This window comes from Thamnophis elegans, chromosome 1, assembly GCF_009769535.1.
Source record: "Thamnophis elegans isolate rThaEle1 chromosome 1, rThaEle1.pri, whole genome shotgun sequence".
In the NCBI taxonomy this organism is placed as follows: Eukaryota; Metazoa; Chordata; class Lepidosauria; order Squamata; family Colubridae; genus Thamnophis; species Thamnophis elegans.
Window position 1 is genome coordinate 52,006,472 of NC_045541.1, and position 26,436 is coordinate 52,032,907.

Below are 26,436 nucleotides of genomic sequence, written 5' to 3' on the forward strand. Positions count from 1 at the left end.
AAGCAAGCTGTATTATGTAAGATTGGTAACATGCAAAGATTTAGTACTAGACACTAAAGCAGCAAGAAGTATTAGAATAGAAAGAGAAGTCTGTGTGCCCCCAATATGGACAAATAGTTCCATATTCCAGAATTCAGTGCCGTATTCCAAAACATCAAAAGTTCAACTGCAATTTTATTAAAGTAACAGAATTGGCTATTCCCTGGAGCAAGTTTCATTATAATTAAATTTCCTGATGTTTTAGTCCGCCTGCATTTGATCAGTCCAACGTCAATAATGTTTTGCCAAACAAAAAAACGCCTTCTAAGTAAGAGAGTATTAAATTGACTGTATTCATATTGTGCTATGGTATCAATAAAGTGGTTTGACATCAGTAAGCAGCTTTTCTTTGGGATGGAGAAGTAGGAGAGAGAAAACAGCATGAAAGGTAAAGTGGAAAAATATAGAATTTATAAGTAGGATTTTAGGTTTTTAGCAGAAGTTATATTCTTCAAATTCCAAATATATTTGTAGGTTTGGGAAGTGCACTGAAATGAAAAGAAATACTTAAAACAAAAGGTAAGTAGCCTGCTATTGTGCCTTTTTCATGCAGAACCAAAGTGACATACTATACAAATAGGTGATTCTACAAAGCATATCACAATTGTCGCAAGAGCAACAGGGTAATACTATAGCAGCAAGCATGCTAAATAGGAGGCAGTAAATGCTTATGCATATGCACCTGGGATCTATGATTAGAACAGTATACAGATGTACATGAATTTTTTAAAAAAAATCTTTTAAAGCTATTTAATAATGCCTCTAGTGAAAATGGATGACCAGATGAAGGTTTCTTACAATTTGTTCCCATTTTGCAACATAGCAACAACAGTGTTTAAACAGTGTTTAACAGTGTCAAAGGCTGCACTAAGCTTTTGAATGATGTGCTGAGTTTCTAAAAGCAGACGGAGTCATGGCAGGAATGAAATCTAATCTTAAATCAATTATATAATTAATGATAGTACTCCACTGTCAGCTCCACAATGTGGACCAAACCAATCACAAATCAACTCCACACGAAGGCCAATGCTCCTTTTATTAATATTGCCTATAACAACAGAATCTTGCAAGTCTGGCTTGGCTTTTCTCCTGCAACCTCCTTTAGTTCCTGTGAATGAATACTTATTAGCTTGTGTTGGCACTTCAAGAAATGTCTCTTAAGTAGCTTTTCAGATTCTTACTGAACAAGATATATAAACCCATATATATGTGGGTTTATATCTTGTGGTATTTACTCTAAAAAAGTTTACACCCCCCCCCCCCCATTTTCAATAGATACATTCAATGAATGAATGGAGTTGTGTAATCTCTCTCTTCTTTTGCTTTTCCAGCAGCAGGTCTGTAAATGCAATATATATAAAACTAGGGCTATGGTCCTGTTCTTATAATATGCAATGAATGCGTGTATTAAAAGTATTTGAGGAGGACTTTTGATAATAGATCTCATTAAAATATTTCAAGATTACAGCTGAGTCCATCTAAGTACAAAAGTCCAGCAAGAAGAATGAAAACATTATTAAAGAAGTAAAACAGGTGAAATTAGATGGGTCTAGAACCCTTGCTCTCTCTTTCTGTTTAAATTTGTAATAGTAATAAGGAGGCAAGGATTCTCAATTTCTAGTTTACTTTCAGATAAGGCCCATCTCTGAAACAGGATGCAGAAAACATTACACAATTCCCTTGCCCCTTCACCATTCTACAATAACATGAAATCTTCACCAAATAGCTATAAATGACAGGTGCAAATCTGCAAGTAATTTCATGGGCTTCTAAAAAAGATAACTGAAAAATTTTACATAATTCAAGACATTTGAGCAATGTGTGAATTTAGGTTTGGTATAGCCTTATACCAAAGCCTATATCAATACCCTTAATTTTTACACTGACAAATTTCCTTACGTCCTCATTTATTTTTGTTTCACTTCTCGTGTATTGGTGTGTGTGTGTGCCTTCTCTGTGTATTTGTTCCCTCATTGCATTCCACACCCAATCTCTTATTTCACCATCTTTGGTATTCATTTTGTGTGCCTGGTATGTCATGCTTTATTTTCATAGCTTCAGCGTTTGTCTCATCAAGGACATTAGAGTAGAGCAGCTTTATTCCTGAAAAGCTGCTGATGTAAATGACACCATTTTCTCTGTAGCAAGACATTAAGGGGCTTAGACGAAGCCACCGCTGTGCAGGAGTAGCATTTTTAAGTCAATTGCTATCATGTATGAAGCGGTCCTAAACAGACTAACTTAAGGGAACAATTAGCAGCACATCTTATCATTCTCAGGAACTATTTATTGGGCTGTTACTGAGATTTAAGCAGCTGTCAATTCAGTCTAATTACACACAATTGGCAAGACTCAGCCTCAGAGTTTCCCCAGTGATCACTTCGGTGATTCCTCAGTATTATCCTATGAACGGAAGGCCAAGTATTTCACACACCGCCAATTTCTAGCTATGCTCATGGGATGTGCAGACTGACTAGACCATATAATTCTGCCACTGTCAGACCACTCTCATTAACACATTATTAATCATTAACACAGAAATGATTAGGTTTTGCTTCAAAGACCCATTCTCTTTTTTCTTCTTTTTTTTAATCATGGATATCACCAATTCTTCCTTCTTATCAAATTTCATCTTGGTGGAAAGAGAAATCCTGTTTGGAGTTGAACTTGGTTAGTATCTATGAAAAAGCAAGAGTAAGCAATGGCTAACGGCATATCTGCAACTGGTATGGGTTTATCCCTATTATAATTAATAATATATAAGCTCTTGGGATGACAGCATCAGAACCAGGCTTAGTGATTGGTTGAAAGGAACATGGTATTGTATTTCAGCATTTAAACCACAATATTTAATATTTACCACTGGCAAAATCAAGCTTTGGTGACTTTGTGTGAGAAAACTGATACTGGTTTGACAATTGCAGGTGTAAAAAAACAACAACAGTTTTTTATGGAAAAGGATTGTACCTTTTGTATTTAATATCAAAAAACATTTTCTTGCATTTAGTCATTTCAAATTAACAAAATGACAAAAAAATTGGAGAGTATTTCACATTTCATTAAATTAGGAACAAAACATAGAAAGAAAAAAAGAACTAAAGAGGGTCAGAAATTGGTCCTTTTATAATCTTCTCAAAACATGCTCATAGTGAAAATTTATTTTACATATTTAAAATAGTACATTTAAAATTATTAGTTACATTACAGGTACAATGATGAACATTGCGACTATCCATAATATTGCACAATCTGACTTCAAATATGGGATTTCTTTTAAATAGTGCAAAATACTTTTTACAGGAATGTACTGCAAAAGGGATTTATCAAACAAATTTTTTTTTATACAAAATATGCGAACAGAAAAAACAAAACAAAAGGAAAATGTTACAAACTGTACAAGAAATTGCCATAGACAACATAAAATCTCTTCCTTTAGAAGCAGGACTCAAGCCAGTAGAGGAGAGCAATGTTTGTTTTGTTTGTTTCTCTCTCACACATATACACACACACCCATTCACATTCACATATGTGTGTATGGGTCTACACACATACGCACACATGTTATTTAAACACAAGATAAATAGAAATCCAGTCAACTAGGTCCATGATTAGGAAAAGATGGAGAACATAAACCATGCTTTTTAAATTGTCTATGGATTTTAATATTTTATAAATTATAAGTGGAAAAACACACAAAAAAACCAACAAAAAAACCCAACTATGAATACCCCATGCTGTGTTATCAAGCATAGTTTGTTCCAATGGCACTGAAGATCTAAGGAAACAGTAGGAAAATCCTACCATTTGTGTTTAATTTTTCCTCAAAAATCCACATACTGCTCCCGGGGAATCCAACACAGCACTTACTTTATGCTTCCGTCGCTACTATCTGTAGTTGATTTAGTGAGGGGAGCCAAGATATTCCCTGGGATCCATCCTTCTGCTGCTGGTGAGTGGTCATTGGCAGGCTGGTATACAAGGAACATGTTCTGCTGGTTAATGGCAAGTACTTGGACCACTTCACCCTGGTTGACACAGATTTCATTCTCCTTTAATGCATAGTAATCTTTGATGACCACCATAGAAGAGGTTCCATTGCACCCACTCAAGTCATTCTGAAGAGGAAACATAGAGAATAGCAACAAGATAACTGTGGCATAATGTTAACTTTTCATCACCATTCTGGGAAGTCCAGCAACAAGATAATTAATAGGGTAGACAAATCACCCCTTAAAAACTGAAGCAGTATTATATCCACTGAAACAAGATGAGGTATGGAGGCATTAATTCTTTTAGGACCTTAAGAGCACTACAAATCAGACTGAAAAAACAAACAAAAGGGGAATACAAAACCCACTGAAATTAATGAAATTAATACCATTTTGCTTGGACCATTGACATTGAACTGTATAGTAGCAATTTCAGAATAAAAGGCCCAGTATGAAAGCAATATTGTATTCTCAAATCTCAAATTTGAATCTGAGCATATGTTGCTATTAAAAAGATGTCCAAAGCTTGTTTGTTTTTTAATTGCCTGGAAACCGTTCAAGTACTAGCATTATCTACAACACAAAGGAAAGATTACCGAGTGCCAATATTGAGTAGAACTAAGGCTACATTTTATCCTTGCAATTCAAGCAAATCAGATGAGGCAAAATCTAAAGCAAATTACAATACAATGTTGGCTTGAGCATGCTATTATGTTTATGTCCCTTATTTATTAATCTTTCCAGTTGATCAAAGCTGAAATACTCATTTGGGAAGCAAAGTGCATAAATTCCCAACAGCCTGTTGCTTAAATCCACATCTAGAGACTCACAGAAGAGAACAATAATTTTGAAGGGAAAATGGGTGGTTGGTCAAATAGTTAAGCAACCTTTCCTTATATCACTTCTTCAAAAGAGGCAGCCAAAAAGTGTAAAGGCATCAATCAACATTTGTTTAATGATTAATGCCTAATGTTTGTCAGCAGGTAGACTGCTTGCTTTTTAGCAGTTTTCCTTCATTCTTCATACAGTAGGCTGTTAAGTTTTTCCTTAGCATCCCACTGTGTTTTCACTATGATAAAATAAACTTACCGTATTTTTTGGCGTATAAGAAAGACACACCTTTTTCCCTCAAAAAAGGCTGAAAATCTGGGTGCGTCTTATACACTGAATACAGCATTTTTTGCCTCTGGAAACCCCGGCCTCTTCATCAAAATGGTCGTGCATAGATTTTAGGCGGCTTTCAGAGAGCTCCTGGGGGCTGGGGAGGGCAGAAAGGACCAAAAAACGGGCCATTTTTTGCTCAATTTTGCCCCACAGGCCCTAGGAGCACTCTATAAGCCTCTTAAAGGCTATCCACGCCCTTCCTTTTGACAAAAAAAGGGCCATTTTTTGCTCATTTTTGGCTCTCCCACCCCCCAGGAGTACTTTACAAGCCTCCTAAGGGCTATTCATGCTCTTTCTTTGAAAAAAAGGGGCCCATTTTTGCGAAAAACAGGCTGTTTTTGGGAGGTTTGCAGTGCAAAAACTTTTTTTTTAAATTTGCCTCTTCAAAACCTTGGTGCGTCTTATACTCCGGTGCATCTTATACTCTGAAAAATATGGTACATATTTCTTCGTTTAATGACTACACAGATCATGTATTATATATTTACTGTACAGCCTGATTCAGGTAACACATTTTGTTAAGTTTGGTTTGGAATACTCTACTATGTAAAGTCAATTCAGTGGTGGGAATAATTTTTTTATTATTGGTTCCCTTGTGCTCATGCGCGTGCTTGCCTTCCACCACTGCTACTACCAGTTCGCCCAATCTGGGCTGAACCGGGAGCAACCACCTCTGAGTCAACTATTCTGATTTGTAAACCATGCCATACAGATTGGTGCATTATACAAGCAAATATGGATTCTTCAAAAAACAATAGTTTATTATGTCTCCACTACTTCTTCCTCCACCAACCAGATCCACAGCTGGCCAAATTTAGAATGGACGTGGTTCCATTACCTTGTTCTGTTCATATCTGTCCTCAGGCTGGTGCTGTTCATGCCCTGTGTTACCATTGGAGGTAGATATCTTCAGAGGTGGAAGAGATGGGTTGCGCATTGTAGCCTTTGAAGTTTTATCAGATCCTACAGGTCCTGAGGAATAGGGTCTGGTGATGGGCTGAGGTGCCCGGCTGGTCTGGGGTCTCATTACAGCTGAGCTGCTGCTTTCTTTCCGCTGATATTCTATTGGAGATTGTAATGCTACAACAGAATATGATGTGTTACAGCAGATCTCCCCATCTATCATATAACGAAGCAAGAATGGGTCACAAATGACCTTTGTAAATCATTGAAAATGGCATAATTTTCCATTTTTCCTCAAAAGAAAACAAAACAAAATTTATATTCCTAGTTTCCAGGCTAGGTCTACTGCATACAATTTCCCTAAAATATTTTTAAAATAGTTCCACAAATACAACTGAAAACTAATCAGTTGTTCATTTAAAAGCAGTTGGAAAACTGAAGCCTTTTCATTAGTGAGAGGAAGGAGCAAGTTTAAAAACTCTATGAGCAAAGAAAACAGTGCCACAGATTTGGATATTTCAGGTCTCATGAAGAGTTACCATAGGCTTCTTCAATATTCTAGCTTTACAGCCCAAAGGACAAAGGAGCAGAGACAATTATGCCTCCTCTAACTACAAACATATATAGACATTTGTTTTACATGATAGTGACATGCTTTAAATTTGTTGTATAGGTCTGTTCCACTGTATCATTGCATAAAATGTGAAGCTTGGAATCCTACATGAAACTTATTAAAGAAAAGCATCTTACACTATATTATGCTAATATGCTATAGAACTTAGGAGGGTCTCTTCCAAATGAGGAATAAATAATATCATCATGCTATTACTGAATGTGCCAGAAATAAGGGTGAAGACTTCTACCATGAGAAATGAAAAAGTTCTGTCATTTTCCCTACATACTCCTGGTTGAAATTAAAATGAATGAATGAACTATTGCTCTACAACTTTGTGGCTGTTTCAACTCTATACACATAATCAAGAGATGGTCACCTATAATATTGAAATATTCATTTCAGACTCACTGTAGAAGAGTCTAATGTTGGGAAAGATTGAGGGCAAAAGAAGAAAGGGATGACAGAGAATGAGGTGGCTGGATGGAGTCACTGAAGCAGTAGGTGTGAGCTTAAATGGACTCCAGAGGATGGTAGAGGACAGAAAGGCCTGGAGGAACGTTGTCCATGGGGTCGCGATGGATCAGACATGACTTCGCAACAACAACAATATTGAAATAAGGGGTCAACCACTTTCTCCATTGACTTTTCTGAATTGTTCAGTGACATCCACAGGAAGCCATAATGACCAGACATATGTATTGAAATAATCATGCAAATGACACAACTTATGTACCAGTGGCAGATATTGGAATGCAAATACATGATGACAGGATTTCCATGATGATTTGTCACACATGTGTGATTGTTTGATTCCCTCCCCACCTGATGCCCAGTGAAGAGTTAAAAAATGTTTTACTGGGTGGCAGTTACCAAGAAGTTATAAATCCAACAACTGTTTAGAGTCTAACCTGCACTGGAAATATATTCCTATATGTGAATGCAACTAATCTATTAGAGACAGTAGTGATAACATAAAGATTTAAGATAAAATATACACCTCTAGTACTAAGATATCAATAGAGTCAACAATCTGCTAGACTTCAATACAGTTTTTAATATGTAAAATGGATAGTATGCATTTAGCCTTTTTCTAGCCACGTTCCATATAAAGGTGAAGACTGCAATAGCTCAGTATGAATGACAGAGATAATGAAGAGGGCTCTATAATTGATATCATGTTGACATTGATTCAACTAACATTTTACAGCCAACTGCAAAGTACTTGGGCTTTATTTCAACAGAGCAGCAAAGTACCTACCATTTAAGAAGTCTCTCTGTGTGTCAAGTACTTGATTGATATCCAGTACCCAAGCTTGCTGGATTTCAGGATTGGCAGACTGCAATATGAACCGTTCTGATGTTTCCCGATTCATGAGAGCAAATTTGCAAGGATCGTTGTCCACATTGTCCTCAAGTATTAGATATGTCATCTGCAAGTAGCCAGAGAAAAAAATAAAAGTAACTGCAAAGGGGGACATGGAAAGGATCATGCTAGTGCAGGAGTGTCAAACTCGTGTTGTCATGGCAGCACCCCATGACGTATCTGGACTTTTTCCCTCTTCACTAAATTGGGTGTAGCCAGCATGTGATGCATATGGCCCTGCGAGTTTGACAGCCCTGCAGTAGTGGACTCAAAGGTAGCCCTTCAACTGCAGCATTATAAAAGGAGCAGCAGGTTTTACCTCATCAGGTACCTCTTCTCTGGGAGCTGCATTATAGATGCAATTTAGTTTTGTTCTTCAAGTGCTCGGCCAGGTATATTCAACTTTTGAATTATCTTTGTGAGCTTCCTTTTTTTAAAAGACAAGGCGATTACATGTAATCACTTGTAGTTCTTTCCACAGAACAAATTGTTCACACAAATATCTCCTGAAATGGCTTTTCAGGCATCTTGCCAATACATGTGAGCATCAACAGTACTATGCCATTTGCTCACTCATGTGATTTTGAGAACTTTTAGTTTTTAGTCCATGTTGAAGACTTTCAGATAGGATTTTATATATATTTATACATAAGTGGTTTAATTTTTCTAGTTGTACACAGGAATAAAGTCAATTTCTTATATCTTGCTGTCTGGATCGAAAAATCACCTAAGACAACAGTGTGATAATGAAAAATGATAGTAAATATATTCTGAAGCCCCCTTTCCCCTTACAGAATCATTATTTTTAAATTCAAATGGTAAGGCTCATCATATTCACGTTTATAATCTGCATAATTTACCGTGAGGGATCAAAATCTCTCTCTCTCACACACACACACAGACACATACTTGTTGTATTTGTGCTGATGAATAAATAAAGGGAGACTAGTATAGATCTATTTCAAGCTATTTAGCTCTCATCAGCTAGCCGTACCCTTACTGGGATTTGAACCTGGGCTCAAATCCCAGTAAGGGTATGGCTAGCTGATGAGAGCTAAATAGCTTGAAATAGATCTATACTAGTCTCCCTTTATTTATTTATCAGCACAAATACAACAAATGTAACAAAAAAAAAGGCAACAGTAAAAATATTGGGTTTCTGCCTGAACGGTCTCTTGTGACGAGGACAGAGAATGGAAGTATTGATCTTCCTCCCATATTTGGGCATATCAGGGGTTGTAAAATCTAATATCTATCTGTCTGTCTGTCTGTCTGTCTGGTCTGGTCCATCCGTCGTCCGTCTGTCTGTCTGTCTGTCTGTCTGTCTGTCTGTCTGTCTATCTATCTATCTATCTATCTATCTATCTATCTATCTATCTATCAATCAATCATCTATCTATCTGTTCTACCACTGATTACTGGATGTCAAATTTCCAATATTTGCATTAGTGAATGTCATCCTCTAATGTCAGTTAGTCAAGATGGAAAATTTAAAATTAAGTTGTGCTGCTTGGACCTAGACAGAATAACTGCTTAAATAAGGGGCAGATACATCCCAGTCTCAAAGCTGGGGGAAAAATGGCCAAGAATCTATTAAGAGATTTGGGTTTGAGTTTCTGTAAGAACAGATTTATAGCTGAGCTGATGTGACATAACGCTTGCATAAACTTGCCAGAACAGTAGTAAAGGTACACAATATATGTCAAAACTGATTTTCGGTTTTGGAGCCAGCCAAAAAAAACAAAAAACAAAAAACCCTTGTAACAAAAGAAACTGCAATCATTTAGGTTTATAAAAGTAGTCAAAGAGAGTACAGAGAAGTAATAGCATTAAGCAGTTGCACTGGGAAGGAGTCATAACTGCTTAAGTCATCCAGATAGTAAAACACTAGGGAAAAACTATACAGAACACCTCCCCTCAAATGACTTTTCCTGTACAAAGGGATGTAAAGCTCATGTTACACATATACCAAAGAGTTCACCCTTCTGTTGCTTTTGCATCTACTAGTAATTTCCATTTTGGTTTTCCTATGCAAATGTACAAGATGTGGCACAAAGACAAAACAGTTACTAAAACAAGTTCTTATAGTTAGCTAGCTAGCTTGGTTGAAGCTCTTCAGAGAAGTTATCAGTACAAGTAAGTCCTCAACTCACAATCACAATTGAGCCCAAAATGTCAGTTGTTGAATTTTGCCCTGTTTTATGACTTTTCTTGCCACGGTTGTTAAGTGAATCACTGTAGTTGTTAAACTAGTAACATGGCTGTTAAGAGAATCTGGCGTCCCCATTGGCTTTGCTTGTCAAGAGGTCGCAAAAGGTGATCACATGACCTTGGGACACTCTTAACTGTCACAAATATGTGTCAATTGGCAATCATCCACATTTTGCTCACATGACCACGGGGATGCTGCAATGGTCAAGAGTGTGAAAAACGGTCATAAGTCCCCTTTTTCAGTGCTGTTGTAACTTGGAATGATCATTAAAAGAAATGTTGTAAGTTGAGGACTACCTGTATGCTGGAAGCACAGAACTAGAAAGGCACTGATGATCCCATTCTTTTGACCTTCTGAAGTGATAAAGGGCAGTTATTTTACTTTGCCTGGTGTGCCTCTATTGTGTCTCTGACCCCAGGCAGCCTGTTAACTAGGGGAGAGCATGGTCCTCCACTTTTAGCTCTTGTTTACTGATACAGCAGCTCAGGACTCCCCTTTCTTCCCATGGAAGAAGGCTAACTCTGCTTTCGTTTTGCTGTGGGAGCAAATATGGAGATGATTTCCATTCTTTCCTGGAGGATGGCTCCCTCTTTCACCCAAGGAAATAGACTGAAGCAGCAACTGCCTTTCAAAGCAAAAAGGTCTCTGAATAGTGAAGTCAGTTGGTAGGCAGGTAATTAGATGCAGTCTGGTAGATAGGATTCCCCACAAGGTCTGCTTTGGCAGGTGACCTGCCCTGGGGTGGTAAATAGCTGTCTTATCCTTCATCTAAAGGGCCAGAAAAGATGTAAAGAAGCAAACTTCTTATTGACCTGGTAGCCTTATCAATTTCTTACCTTTATGCTCCGCTTAAACAGATACCCAGGTGTTAAGGAGCCTTTCCTAAGTAGTTCACTAAAGATGACTATTTGCTCAAAGAGGAAAACTCTGCGTTCTTTTGGCCGAGACAACCCTCCAGAGTCCTGCTCTGTTACATAGAATGTATCCTGTTGCAACAATTTCCCTTGAGCTGCCAGCTTGCCCTAAGACAGGTGGAGGAAAAAAATGAAGTAAACATAGATTGAATGGACGCAGGGAAAACAATGCATTTAGGCTACTAATTGCTATGCAGTACATTATCCTCAGGACAACCTCTATAAATAAAAATGACAAAAGTCCAATAGAATACACACACACACACACACACACACACACACACACACACACACACACGAAGTTTATATTTCAAATGAGTAGGGACAGGGGCTAATATGTAACAGACAACAACCACTTCTATTTCCATAGAAATAGGAGCAATTTAAGATTAAAGAGCAAGAATGTATAGAAGAATTTAAAATGCTTCTAGAATGAATACCCTAAAAAACATTAGTATAGGTAACAGATGGACATCCTTTAATTGGAGATGTGGGGGAGAGAACCCCACTCTATTTTTGTAGGCAACGACTCTTCAACCAGGATCTCTGCTAATCATCTCAGAGCACAAATATGAACGCAAGGGAAGAAGCAGTCCTTTAGATACTCTGACCCAGAGGCGGTATGCTACCGGTTCGCACCGGTTTGGGCGAACTGGCAGTGGCGGCGCACGAGGCTCCACCCACCCACCCTGATGTCATTAAGAAATTTCTGCGTATGCCCAGGCATGCGGGAGCTCCTGCTACCGAACTGATAGTGAAGATAATAGAATACTATCTCTGCTCTGATCCCCAAAAATGAAAGTTGTAGCATAAATTTGGGTTTGTATATTATCAGGTGGAGAAGAACTTAGTCTTCATCACCCTAGAGTTCAGTCTCAAATTCATCTCTCTCTAACCTGGCATCTTCCCAGTGTGTTGAAAGGAAGCTCCCCTAATCCCCAAATCACTGATCTGAAAGCTGTTGTGTTCCACGCTGAATTTTAACGTTCAATTCAATTTAAACAATGTAAAAAAAATATGGAAGGTGTACTTATCTATTGCAAGGTTGATGCTTTTGGGCGTGGGAGAAAGGAGTGGAATACCCTAGTCATCTCCATACATACATGCATGATAGAAATTGTTTCAGCATTTGCATTTGGATTTCTTAATTACTAGACTAGTAAAACAGATTGCGGCAACTCTGTCACATTTTTGATTAGGGGTGGGCGCCAAGTGAGATACCTTCAATATGTCGCGGCAATAAGAACAAACAACTTGCTACGACAAAGCAAAATGGGATCATGGAGGTTAAAGATCTTCAGCCTACCGATCTGGGGAATTCAGCATTCATACACCTAAAAAAATAGTCTGCTTTGATAACAGAAGATGAGTTTCTGTAGAGATTCTCAGTCATCCAGATCATGGTTGTCTCAAAGGCGCTTTTTCAGGAGGCAACTGGACTTTTCGCTTCTCTTCCAAGAAGCTTCAAGAAAGTCCAGTTGCCTCCTGAAAAAGCACTTTGTGGACAAACATGATCTGGATGACTGAGAATCTCTACAGAATTTTAGCTATACAATTTGGGATGAACACCCTTTGAATGGTGTGGGAGTAGGAAGGGATTTCCAGAGGAAAAACCAGGAGCCCTATTTGGGTGACTCTGAGGACACAGATAAACCTCCAAGTCCTTCAACGACTCACTAAAAGGATGCAAATAACCAGCTGTCTGCAAGGAATATAAATCCTTCCATTCCCCACTATCTTGTCAGAGCTGAAGAAGCTTCTTGGATGAGAATTGAAACGTCTTCAAAGAAAAACAAGAAAGTCCAGTTGCCTCTTGACAAAAGCACCTATGGGACAACAGAGGATGAGCTCTGTTCTCAGAAACATTTTCAAAGAATGCATATATTATATATTTTCAATACTACTGTATATATTCTAGAGCAGTGGTCTCCAACCTTCGCAACTTTTAAGACTTGTGGACTTCAACTTCCAGAGTTCCTCAGCCTGCTTTGCTTCAACTCTGGGAGTTGAAATCTACAGATCTTAAAGTTGCCAAGGTTGGAGACCACTGTTCTAGAGAACTAGAGAGCAGCTCCTAATATTCCCACTGCTAGTAGCTAGAAGTGTTGGGAAGCGGCCATTATACATTCTTAAAATTTCCAAGAAGCCTCAATCATTTATTCAAGAAAAAAACAACAACAATTGGCATTACTGAATAAAAAAACAGAGGGATACCTCAAAGCCCTGCAGTCGCCCCAGATTCATCATGTCATTGCAGCGTTTAGGAACAAGGCACATCAACTCTACAGCTTTCTGTAAGAGATGGGTGGGGGGGGGAAACAGAGTAATATGGGATAAGTAAAAAGCTGTTTGGACCCCTCTGGCTAGGACCACACATGGATCAACCCTTCCTGCTAGAGAATACAGGTCAGAATCAGAAATCAGGATATATTGTGAAGAGTTGCCCATTCATCAAATTGACCTCTGAAGAAATGCAGTTTCCAGCTGATCCAAATCCACATTACTTTAAAGAGCTTGGATAATGTTTTCCTTGGAAATAGGTAAAGACAGGGGTCTCAAGAGGCATTTTCAAAAACTGATATGGTAACTATAACTCATGCTTGTTGCCTACTTGCTGGGCGAGAGAGAGTGTGGAGGAGCATTCATATCCATATAGAAATATCCACATCAGGGGTCTCCAAACTTGGCAACTTTAAGACTTGTAGACTTTACTTCTCACAGCTGGCTGGAGAATTCTGGGAGTTGAAGTCTACAAGTCTAAAGTTGTCAATGTTTGGAGACCTTTGATCCAGGTATATTATAACTAATATTTTTTTAAAAAGTATATCAGTTACTAATACAATAAAAGCTAGCAGATAAACTGTACCTCTGTCTCCGAGCAATCCAATCCAGCCTTTTCACTATATTTCAGAAATCCTATGGGAAAGAATATCATTCGTTAAACTATTAACATTTAAATGCACTTGTAAAGATGAATATGACTGTTGTCGTCTTGCACAATTAGCTGGAATTATGCTTAAACCTATTTTATGTATAGTACATACCATCTGATTATATACATAATTAAATTTATGACTGAAGTTATGTATTTAATTAAGATTATGGTTCTCCATGTGCACTACAAGCTAGAGAAATAGCACTATCTGCCTGTAGTCACAGTTTTCTTCTGTATAAGAATAACTAATGCCAACCAAAAAGAAATTTGCATTTTTTTAATATTAAAAATGTCAATATTCTTCTAGGAGCCGTTAGAAGTCCAAATTCAAGATAGAGGTGGAAAGAAAGAGAAAAAAAGAGTTCCATAAAAGAGATGCCATCATCTTGATGGCAAAGGCTTGATCATAAATAACATTTTACTTTGTGTAAGCAAGAGAGGCACACAGAACGGGGTTCCTGGTGAAGACTGTATCATTTAGCTCCATTCATGTGAAGGAAAAAAAATCCATAAAGCTTTACCAAAATCATAAAAAACTTTCTATAGGAATCCGTGTTTGTGTGTACTTTTAAAAAACACACAGCTAAAACCAGTGGAGTTAGATACTTAGATATCTTGTTCTAGCAATAATTCATCATGATGTCCACCAGCTGATGGTGAGATTATCTATACAGGCATCAGCGGGGGGATTCAGTCAGTTCGGACTGGTTTGGGCGAACTGGTAGTTCCGATGAGCAGTTGGCTCCGTCCCCCTGCCCCTGCTCTTACCTGTCCTATATTTCCCTGTTTTTTAGCTCAGCTGATTCGGGTGGCACAGCGGATTGCCATGTGTCAGCTGTTTTACTCACTGGCACTGACATAGAAAGTAAGTTTTTAAGCATAAAATGGGTGGTTTTTTAATGCTGCACGCGCGCTCTCACCAAACTGGTTGTTAAACCGGTTGCATCCCACCACTGACATGCATGTACACATTTCCTTTCTGAATAGCAATCAGGCTCAGCACCATGATACCCTCAGGAAACAGTCAAGCAAATATCAAAGGAATTAAAGCTGATTTGCACAAACTGGCTAGGTAATACTGCTGGCTAAAACATGTAAACATAGTACTTATTCATTTATTTATTAAATTTACATAGCTGCCCATCTCCCTTAAAGAGACCCTCCTAATTATATTTCAGTCACAGATGGGTTTTTTTTAAAAAATATACCTCACTTTGTTATCTTTTGATGTGTTTTACCTTGAGAAGCAACTGGTACTTGGTTATTCTTTGAATGGGCTTAATTAAGAAGTCGCTGAGAGTTAACCGCTGGTTTATTTCTTGTTGCACTTCCTATAAAATGAAAGTAGGAGAAATCACTACTGAGAGAAAATAAATAATTTCTCCTTTGCTTTCCCCCCACATGGAACTGAAGGGAGCATATGTAGGATCCAATCAGGGCACTGACCACACTTACAGTTTCTCAGAATCAGCAATTGGGCCTACAAAAATTAGTTTGAAGTTATGGAACATCTTACAATAAACAAAGATAGTATTCAACTCATGATTGTAATGATGGATGATTTGTAAAGGCACTTGTGATGCTTGCTAAATGTTGCAACACCACTCCTACAGTCACACGATCACTGCCTGGAAGTTGGGCAACCTGTTTGCACATGACTGGTTGCCAAGTGCCCTATGATTAGATGATAACTATTTACCATCTTCTCTGCAGACTTACCCAGAAATTCAATGCAGAAGCTGGCAGGGAAGGCTGCTAGCTGTTGTTGCCTGCTTTGGGAGGCAGCTTTTTCAGCCAACCCCCAGACACAAGAGGGAGCTGAAATCCAAGTAGAGAATGGAGAAGTAGCATAGTAAAAAGTGCCTCAGGCAGTTGAGGAACATCCTAGGACAATGATGGCGAACCTTTTCGGCACCGAGTACCCAAACTGGAGCACACGCGCTGAAGCCTCAGAAACTTAAAGACCAGCTGGCTTGTGCACATATGCGTGCCGGCCATCTGATCTTCTAGTTTCAGGCGCATGCATGTGTGCCTGGCATGTGTGCGGGAGCGCAGGAAACCCAAAGACCAGGTGGCCAACGTGCATATTTGCACCGGCCAGCTGGTCTTTGGGTTTCTGGAGTGCCAGCATGCATTAAGATCACTCCGGAAACCAGAAGAGCAGCTGGCGATGGCACGCATGCCCAGAGAGGGCTCTGCCTGCCACCTCTGGCACGCCTGCCATAGGTTCGCCATCACAGTCCTAGGAAGACTCATGAATATTACGTGCAAGTGTCTCTCATCACTCAGAGCTGAAAAGTCTACTTGGATTTTGGTAGGGTGGATTTTCAGTTCCTCAGCAGAGCCTTGCCATGGTCTCCCCCACCCCGCCAAGGCATCAATTGGAGCTCCAACTACTTAAAGACCCATGATATTACTCAACATCTGCAACCAGGAGTGCCAAGATTGTGATTGTTGAGCAAAGCAGCCACATGAGATCTCACTTAATGACCACTTTACTCAATGACTGAGGTTCCATCCCAACTGTGATCGTAAGTCAAGGACTACCTATACTAACAAGTAGCGTGCAATTATTCAGAAAATACTGGATGCCTTTTCTACATACGTTTATGTAATCAGTCATGAATCTGCTTCAAAATAATGTAAAATGTAATATAATGATGTAAAATGAATGGCTTATTTGATGTATTTGTAAGAAACTTAACCTTGCTTTTTACTAAAAGCAATGCCAAATCATCAGCACTACTTGTCATTCAGAGCATGATATAACCTGAAAAATAACCTTAACTTGCAAGTAAAACTGAAACCAGGAATCCAGTTTCTATATTAAAGTTTTAGGAAACATTTTAATTAGATCAAAAATTAGAAACTAGTTAATACTCAGGAATTACTCCCCTACATTCCTTACTCACTCATTCTCAACTTTTGCCAGCTAAAAAGTCAAGTATTACAAATATCCACTGCTAAAGATGAGGAAGCGTTTATTGAAAAAGCAAAACAACACAAGAGCAAAACCAACAGCCCAAGGAGGGAAAACTTGCTGATGCAGATCCATGGATATGTACATGAAAATAGAAGAAGGAAATCATATCCGAGCTGCAGCCCAGAATAGGCATCCAAACATACCTCAAAGTATGTACCACATTCAGCTACTATATATTCTGATTTTGGCTTGTTTTGACAGTATACCACGTACATGTGTAATCGCCTCTCCTGTAAAAAGTGAAATACACAGCTCTCTTAGAATTAGCTGATGTTACAACTTTCACAGCTATTGGGCAGAGCAGAAAAATGAATGCAATCATGCACCTGCACACTTTTTCCTGTCTGCTAATCTAATCAAGAAATGATGGGAGAGCCTTAAAATACTGAAGAAAACAAAAGAACAAAAGATTAGTTTATATACATAACAAGCTAGGGAAAGCATTCAGGTGGGGTCACTAACCAAAGCCACCTTGTTTTAAGGTGTTTCAATCTGAATCTATTCCTCCCCCCGCCCCCCAGAGGTTGGATTGAATCTCGGGGGGGGGGGGAATTGAACCACTGAAGAATGATATCCATCATTCCAATCCCATGGGGAAGAATAGAACAATACCATGATTGATGGCACTGAAAGTCACTGTGAGATTAAGAAGGACTGAGAGAATTGGATTATCTCTGTCTTTGTTTCTCCAAATGTGTCCATGCTCTTCTTGGTTTGAACTCTGATTGCTATCAATTCAGATAACCTTTTTCAGGATAGATTCTGGAATGTATAAATTGAAGGTATGTGTTCTGTTTTTATGCATCTATACTACATTAGATTTTTTCCCCCTTGAAGACCAGTATCCCGAACACAATGACAAGGCTATATAGCTAGGAAGAAAAACCTAAACATTATGTATAATTATTTTAGTCTAGGAGGATTGTAAGTTAAATGTCCAACACTCATTTTTAACCATTTTGTTTAAATGGTAAGAAAATGCTAAGCAAAAACATAGTATTTTTGTATTATGACTGAAATGAAACATGCTTATATCTAGAAAATAAAAAATGTATGAAATCGTGTATTTTTTAACATGGAAAATCCGAATGGCATGACCTAGAATATGTAATTCTTATTTGATATCTTTTAAAAATGATGCTGTAAACTGAGCAAATATGAAAGGCATTTAATTTCTTTTTAAGAAAAGTCTAACTTGTAACTCACATGTTTGATGAAGAGCTGTGCTAAACGGTCATGTTCCTGAAGGCACTTTTCCAGTTCAGCCAAAAAAAAGCTGCAATATAAAACAGGTAAACTATGCTCAAAATCTCTCTTTTCCCTCTTTTCTAGTATGTCCCAGTAACCCATTGTATAATTTTATAATTGGGAAAAAACGATGTTACATTAGTTATCTCTGAAAACTTAGTCTGTTATTTTGCTAATGTTCAGATAATTTCTCTAATATTATGCATGTGAGTGTACAATAAATGGCTATCTGGATGCACCCCAAATATCACTCCCAATAATAATATTCTTACTATGTTTATCTTTAACTCAATTTGGGCAGTTAATTCTATGGGGAGGATCTAAATAAATGTATAGAAATTATAACTTGACTTTCATTATGATTTTGCTATTAACAAGTAGAATATTATTTTTTCTTGTGTGGAAGAAGCATTTATAAGACAAGTTTCTTTTACAAATTAAAACAGTTAAGTAAGAGAAGGAATGTAGCAAAATGTTTTGATAAAAATATTTCGTATTACTGGTATAAGGCCATTTAATTAGAACCACGGTCTTCAAACTTGACAGCTTTAAGACTTTAAGGTTTAGATAGGACTCTTAGAGGCGGGTGGGGTGACTGGTGGGCCAGCCAATCAGTGAGCGGCGGGTGGGGCAAGCGTGGTGCAGATGGGCGGGGGGAGGGAGCTGGAACAGGTTCTAAATGGCACGGTAGATTTGTGGAACCTCTTCTATAGAAGAGGTTAGAACTGGAAGGAACCCACCCCGGTGTGTGTGTGTGCATATAATCATATATAAATAACTTGACAGCTTTAAGACTTGCACACTTCAATGCCAGAGTTCCTGAGCCAACATGACGGGAGGAGGAATTCTGGGAGTTGAAGGCCACAAGTCTTAAAGCTGTCAAGTTTGAAGACCCCTGGGTTTTTTTTTCTAAAGGGATAGGGGTGCAAGGGTCTTGTAACTTGACAGCTTTAAGAATTGCGTGGTTCAAATGCCAGAGTTTTTGAGCCAACATTTTGGTTGCTAAGCAAGAATGTTGTTAAGTGAGTTTCACAACATTTTACAAGTTGGCCACGTCCACCCAGTCACATTACTGCCAAGCCACTCCCACTCTGTCACATGGCTGGCAAGCCACTCCCACCCGGTCACATGGCCAGCAAGCCACTCCCGTAAAGCAAGCCACACCATAAGAGGTTCTAAAATTTTGAAACCCACCACTGATATACATACATACATACAAACATACATACATACATACATACATACATACATACATACATACTAATTAAATGGCCTTATACCAGTAATAAGAAATATTTTTATCAAAACATTCTGCTATATATACATTTAGAGTTACAACCCCCGGTATGCCCAAATATGGGAGGAAGTTCACTACTTCCATTCTCTGTCCATCGGCTCATCACAAGAGACCATCCAGACAGAAACCCAATATTTTTACTGTTGCCTTTGTTACATTTGTGTTGTATTTGTGCTGATAAATAAATAAAGGGAGACTAGTATAGATATATTTCAAGCTATTTAGCTCTCATCAGCTAGCCATTACCCTTACTGCGATTAGAATATATATATAATGTGTTAATAGATATGTATCTGTTAAAATTTATCTATATTCTGTAGCTCAAAGTGTTTGGATTAAATCAGACCTTCCTAATAATGATAACAATGCTTCCTAATAAAGCGCCTAATCTTGCTACCTCAAGAAGTCCTAAATCAGTCCTAGCTACTTTAGGTTATAAAATAAATCTCAGTAATGAATTTCTCTCCTTCTTACTTTTCATGATACTGTTTCTTTTCCTAATAATATTATTATTACTGAGTACAGGCAATTCTCAGGTTACAGGTACTTGTTTAGCAAGCCCTTAAAGTGATGACGGTGCTGAACAAATGGTATGTATACTCTGAAGCACCTTCCTGTGGCCCCATTAGTCCTCAGAGGCCCCACCTGCCCACTCATACTCTACCATGGCCCATGGCACCCTCCCCAACCCGTCAGAGAACCCTCCTTGTCTGGGAATCCTATCACTTCCTGCTTAATGACTTGCTCAGATCTGAGGTCATGACAGCAATTGGGATTGCCAAAATTACTGTTCCATAGCAATGTGGTCATGTGATGTCATGCTTTACAACCACACCGTTAATGATGGAAATTATGGTCCAGAGCCAAGGACCACCTGTATCTTATATTCCTAGAACAACCACTTTCAAATATACACAGCTCATTCCTTTTTAATTTTTGTTTGATTTCTTAATTACATACTATACTTACTAAATAAGAGCCAAGGTGGCGCAGTGGTTAAATGCAGCACTGCAGGCTACTGCTAGATCAGCAGGTCAGCGGTTCAAATCTCACCGGCTCAGGGTTGACTCAGCCTTCCATCCTTCCGAGGTGGGTAAAATGAGGACCCAGATTGTTGGGGGCAATATGCTGACTCTCTGTAAACCGCTTAGAGAGGCCTGAAAGGCCTATGAAGCGGTATATAAGTCTACTGCTATAAATTATTAAAAAATATGGTAAAATAACTATAGCAAAGCTGTGTTCTTTCAAGGTAATGATAACCACATATAATTCTAGCAAAAAGGCCAAACAGAAAAAGGTGCTGCAGTTTACAAACTCCCCTCCCTTAAATCCCAATTTTAATTCTCTGTCTTTTCTGTTAGTACTCTCATATAAATTGTAGCCTCATCTGAATGTTGCATTTACTTACAAATATCACTCTACTCACATTTCAGACAGTTGTCATGCCAACAATTAATTCCAACTGGCAGTCCTTAATGTCTTAAAATAAATATTGTTTAAAAATGCAAAATCCTATTGATCCTTACATGACACAGTTTTAAATAACAGAAAGGGCCAGGATTATAATTCCAGCGACAAAAGAAGAGTAAATACCATACAATAGCAGCCCTTGTTTTAAAAAAATATGTCATAATCTTCTTCAGCTAATGCCAACAGCTAAAGAAGAATCGGGGCAGTTCTGGAACAATGTTTTCCTTGTATGTTAGTTACGGTAACCAGATAAAGAGTCGCAGAAAGATGAACTAATTCTACAGTACTGTAAAACTACATTGACAGAATACATAAAGACGAATCTTACAAAAATATACAAAAGTTATCATTAAAAGTAAAATAAAAATCTAAATATTTAAAATATACAAACCGTATGGAGAGAATAAAGATCAATGCAATGGTAGGTTGGAATGTGACTAGTAATAATGTTCTGTGAAAGCCTTATTAACTAAATCCATTATGGGTGGTAGATTTCAGTATATATGGGCTTATCTGGTTTTGATCATGACATATGGAAAACTGCCATGACTTTAGTCTGTCTGTAATGTCACACTAAAAACCATGAATTAGCAAATGAAAGGAAGAAAAAATATGTATTTCACTTGTCTGTGAAATTAACAGCAAGGGGAGGAATGTAACAGATCTGAATTCAGGTAGCCTAATCTTGAGAAATTGAGTTGAAGGATACATACAAGAAAGTGGAATATTTCCTTATGATAATCACGAATGAAATGATAAAAAACATGTATCATCTAGGTTGCTGTGAAAAGCAGGAGTATATAGATTTGTGATAAGTGCATGTTATTATCTGATGAATGAAGATACTGGAAGAACTATGGGTGAATTTGGAGGGTATCTGTGCAACATTATAGATGAATGCAACCCAAGGCTATAAGGTGACAGAACAGATGGAAGGGAATGAGATAAGACCAAGGAATTAATGCCAGTGATCACTTTTTGGTCAGCATCTGCTGAGAAAACACTCTCTGTGTTTCAAATACATGCTTGAAGCATAAGCCTAATTATACATATGAACAGATGGAAAAAGGAATGGAAACAAAAGCACCACTGATTTAACTGTTTTACATAAAACTGTGAAAAAGAGCCGAGGGTGGCGCAGTGGTTAGGGTGGCAGTACTGGCAGGGCCCTTCAGCTGACTGATCTGCAGTTCAGCGTTCAAAACTCACTGGCTCAGGTTTGACTCAGCCTTCCATCCTTTTCGAGGTAGGGGTGAATGAGGACCCAGACTGTGGGGGCAAGTTGCTGCTACAATTTGCTAAAAATTTTGTAAACCGCTTAGAGAGGGTCGAAAGCCCTATGAAGCGGTATATAAGTCTAATAAATAATAGTATAATAAATAATAAATAATAATAAATATGAATGAAGGATACAAAGGTAAGAAAGATGTTCTGAATGTAGGACAAAAGCATATTTAGTACATCAAGAGTGAATTTTGAGAGAAAAGCAGAATGACCATTGGAAGATGCATTTATTCCCATGCCAAAACAAGTTCTAAACAGGAAGCACAGAAAATGTGCATGCATAAGAATGTCTACAGAAAGCACTTAGAAAACAGCAAAAAGAATTATGCTAATAGTGCCAGGAGTGAATCTATCTCTGGATATTTGAGTTGTATGCAAATGAGAAAAGAAAGGGAAAAGTAATGACTCTGGTCAAATCAAATGCATATAATATAAATAAATATTGTATAATTCAACATTGTTTATAGCAGTTTATAGACTTACTCTTTGTGCCAATCATAGATCTGGTGAATTGTATTCCAAACACAATCTTGTCTTTTACCTTTCATATCTTCAGGCGAACACCTTTTCTCTATTCTTTTCATAAATCCCTTGATAAGAAAAAAAAATCTACATAGTGATATGAGCAATTGCAGACTGGATATGACCAGTAATAATGTTCATATTTTCAGCATAACAAAATAAAACTATTCTTGTCAATAGCAGATTTTATATCAAGACATAAAGAGTCTATTTATTCCTTATTAATATTTTAGAGATGTGTCAAGTTTAGATGAGCATTAAGGACTTGCTGACAACTTCTTTAGATGAGTCTAAATCAGTTAGGCTTTTAAGAATATTTAGAATGGCTTACAAAAAGTCAGACTGTAATTTAAAAGTTTCCCAATATTAGCCTTTTACTGAAAAAAAGTTTATATCTAAACTAATTTATTTTAACTTACCTCCACCACAGTTCCTAAGTCCTTGACATAATCTTTTTCTGTTTGTATCAGTTCATTTAGAACAAACCTAGAATTCAAAAGAGGTGTATATAGGTTTTACAAGGCCTCTACTCCAAGCACTAACCAAAACCAAATTTAAATTAAAGTAGTGTGACTAGTTAGACAATAATGCAATTCCCATTAAGCAAGAAATTCAGAATAGTGCCAAATTTGAATATCCTCATTCTGAGAAGATGAGCTGAGAAGAAAAAAAGGCAGGGTCATAGAAGCTGGAGGAAAGCATACCTCTTCTACTGACTTATCTTTCTTAGTATGTAAAAATAAAGACTTAGTGAAGAACTAGGTTTAGATTGCTCCCATTGTCTTCAGCAGAAGTGATTGCTTTTGAATGTCTTATGTCTTCAGCAGGCTTTTAATAGAACCAAGGCAAGGCCAATGGCTAGAAAGCACATGTTGGCTGATGTCTACACTTTTCTTGTCGTACAGTACTTGATTCTGATATTATCACTCTTACAAATGGTGGGTTCCTACTGGTTCTGCCCGGTTCTACCAAGTGGGTAGTAACTCAACCTGCCACGCCCCCAAACTGGTTTTCTTGTTAGCGCCTATGTTTTTTGCTTCTGCGCATGTGCATTTTTTTAGTAGTGTGCATGCATGTCCCTGAGCGAACCAGCAGTAGCAGCAGCCGGAACTCGTCTCTGTTACAAATGTATACATTTTAGACTCCACTCAATTTTATACAAATAATTTTTTCTAGCAGAATAAAATTTGCTCTCCTCTCCACTTATGGATATAGCAAATCCATGATGAGAGCTAGTTTGGTATAATGGTTAAGGTGCTGGCTTAAAACCAGGAGACCATGAATTATAGTGCCACCTTAGTCATGAAATCTGGCTGGATGACTTTTGGATAGTCTCTCTCAGCCCAACCTACCTCGCATGGTGATTGAGGGGAAAAGAGCAATAGGAAGGAGTATTAGGAATGTTTTCTGTCTCACCTCAATTTACTTACAAAGTAACAAAAGGCAGAATAAAAATCTAAGAATAAATAAATTTGCTCTCATTAATATGGGTTGTGGCTAGAGAGGTAGTTTCTTCCAATAGATATTTCTAAACTACTAGTGGTAGATGGCAGCAGATATAGAGTTGCAAAACAGATCAATAACAAATTAACTTACACCCTGCCTCTCATTGCTTTGGCCTTTTGTTCCTCTTCGAGGTTTCTTGAAGGAGGGGTTGAAGGTGTCACAATCTCATTCAAACATCCAGTACTATCCTTTAAGCTTCCTCGGTAGGAGCCCCCTTCCAATGTCTTAGGGAAAAAAGGCGGAAAAAGACAAAAGATTAAACTAGAAATTTTAACCACTAACTAGATAACACATTTACCATATTTTTTCTGATATTATAGATTTATAATAATTAATCATGATAAAATATTTCAGTATTTGTTTGATGCTAGAGGAAAACACGTTTCAGCATAACAGGAGTGTTGTCCTGAATAGCAATTCGTCTAATTGATGATATATGTTTTTCTTCCCAGATCAGATGCCGGTATGTAAGCAGAGATTAAACTAAAGTTTCCCAGTTCCCAAAAAATCAGAAATCGAATTAAACAAGGCGAAACTTGAGCAGAAATCTAGATACAGGAAAAGGGAAGAAAGTAGAAGGCTGATATAAAATCATAGGCACAAGGTTAATTTTGCAAGGGAATTAAATTAAAACATTATATTATAGCAGCTCAGTATTGAGTGTGCGGTCACTTTCTTTCAGCTAGCTGAGTATTTGTGATGTTTAATTATTAAAAAAGCGTCATGTAAGACTGTTTGGTTTTAAACACAGTCCTTGGAGCTCTTTTATTCTGTTCAGAAGGTTTGTTACTAAACATTTTATGCTAAGATTTTTGTTGCTTGTTCACATTCCTCGTTTCATTGTACAGTCTTCATTATACGTAAACTGAAGTTCTTTAATGGAAGGTGAAACATTAAATGAACACATGGCTTCATAAACACTACCAAATATCTTGAACCAAGAGTTTCCAAAACTAACTCTATAAAGGCAAAAAAAGAAGATATGTGACTACCATACATGAAACAATAAACATCACTTACAGCAAACATTTAAAAACAACTAACATGTTGGAAACATTTTCATAACAGCGTTTCTACGCTTTATATCAGGTCGCATTCATATTTTTTTCACTTCAAAAAAGGTGTGATGACGAGAAAGCTGCAATCACATGCTGAGAGGGCTATCGAATAAGGCATACATGTCTGAGTCAGCATTGATCAATTTTACAAAGATGTTACCTCAGTTAATAACTAAAAGGACTACAGTTTGGTTCAAATGTGCAGAAACAGGGACAAGAAAAGCAGGTCAGATGGCACAGAGACTAGTTGATTTTCCGTGTAGCTAGGCTATAGTTTTCTCCAGTAATCTCAGGTTCTACACTTACCAGCTTGCTTTTGAGCCATTTTTCTATTGCACTGACAATATCCGCAGCAGTTGGCCATCAGAGGCTGGTCTGTCGAGAAGCTAGCAAGAGGGAAGACTGCAAGACACCAGTTGGCAAAGGAACAGGAGGTTAGCAAGGAAGGAGAGAGAAAAGCTATATAGCAGTTTGAGGTACTACATTGGGGTTTAAAGCAAGGAAACATGGCGGGGAGCATGAATAGCTTGTGTGGGATGAGAAAGACATATACAAGGCACAGGACTCAACAACAGACTGGCAGCCCCTCACCCCCAAAATCCTGTTCTGAAGCCGCGATTAGAATTTATGCCCATGATGGTTGGAAGTTTTTTTTCTACAAAATGCAACATAAAAATACCATGGAGAACAGGTTTCTTCTTGCTTACATATTTAAAGATGTCAATAGTGTTCTTCTGAACCAGCAGATGCTAAATATGTAAAGTATTTGAGGATGGGGGAAAGAAGGAGGCTTTGCTTCTTCTAAGCCTACAGTAGATGTGTTTACTATGTTAGTTTTTATACTTAAATAGCAAAAGGAAAAGGTTGAATCAAGTTAACTGTATTTTTAGTCCGGTATTCTATCCTCAAAAATCTTTCTGTACTATGCACTAT

General features: G+C 37.8%; 1 protein-coding gene across 1 annotated transcript in view; it reads right to left on the reverse strand.

The window, feature by feature from the left end:
• The window catches only part of KALRN (kalirin RhoGEF kinase), a gene marked incomplete at its 5' end in the record, with an annotated part of 302,460 nt that overhangs the window by 38,807 nt on the left and 237,217 nt on the right, over positions 1–26,436 (reverse strand). The window contains 14 exon segments of the mRNA XM_032209049.1: positions 3,907–4,154; positions 6,031–6,272; positions 7,970–8,141; positions 11,123–11,308; positions 13,415–13,492; positions 14,067–14,116; positions 15,087–15,147; positions 15,374–15,466; positions 17,262–17,348; positions 18,325–18,394; positions 22,901–23,007; positions 23,359–23,425; positions 24,536–24,669; positions 25,810–25,905. Coding sequence (XP_032064940.1) covers positions 3,907–4,154; positions 6,031–6,272; positions 7,970–8,141; positions 11,123–11,308; positions 13,415–13,492; positions 14,067–14,116; positions 15,087–15,147; positions 15,374–15,466; positions 17,262–17,348; positions 18,325–18,394; positions 22,901–23,007; positions 23,359–23,425; positions 24,536–24,669; positions 25,810–25,905 — 1,691 coding nt within the window.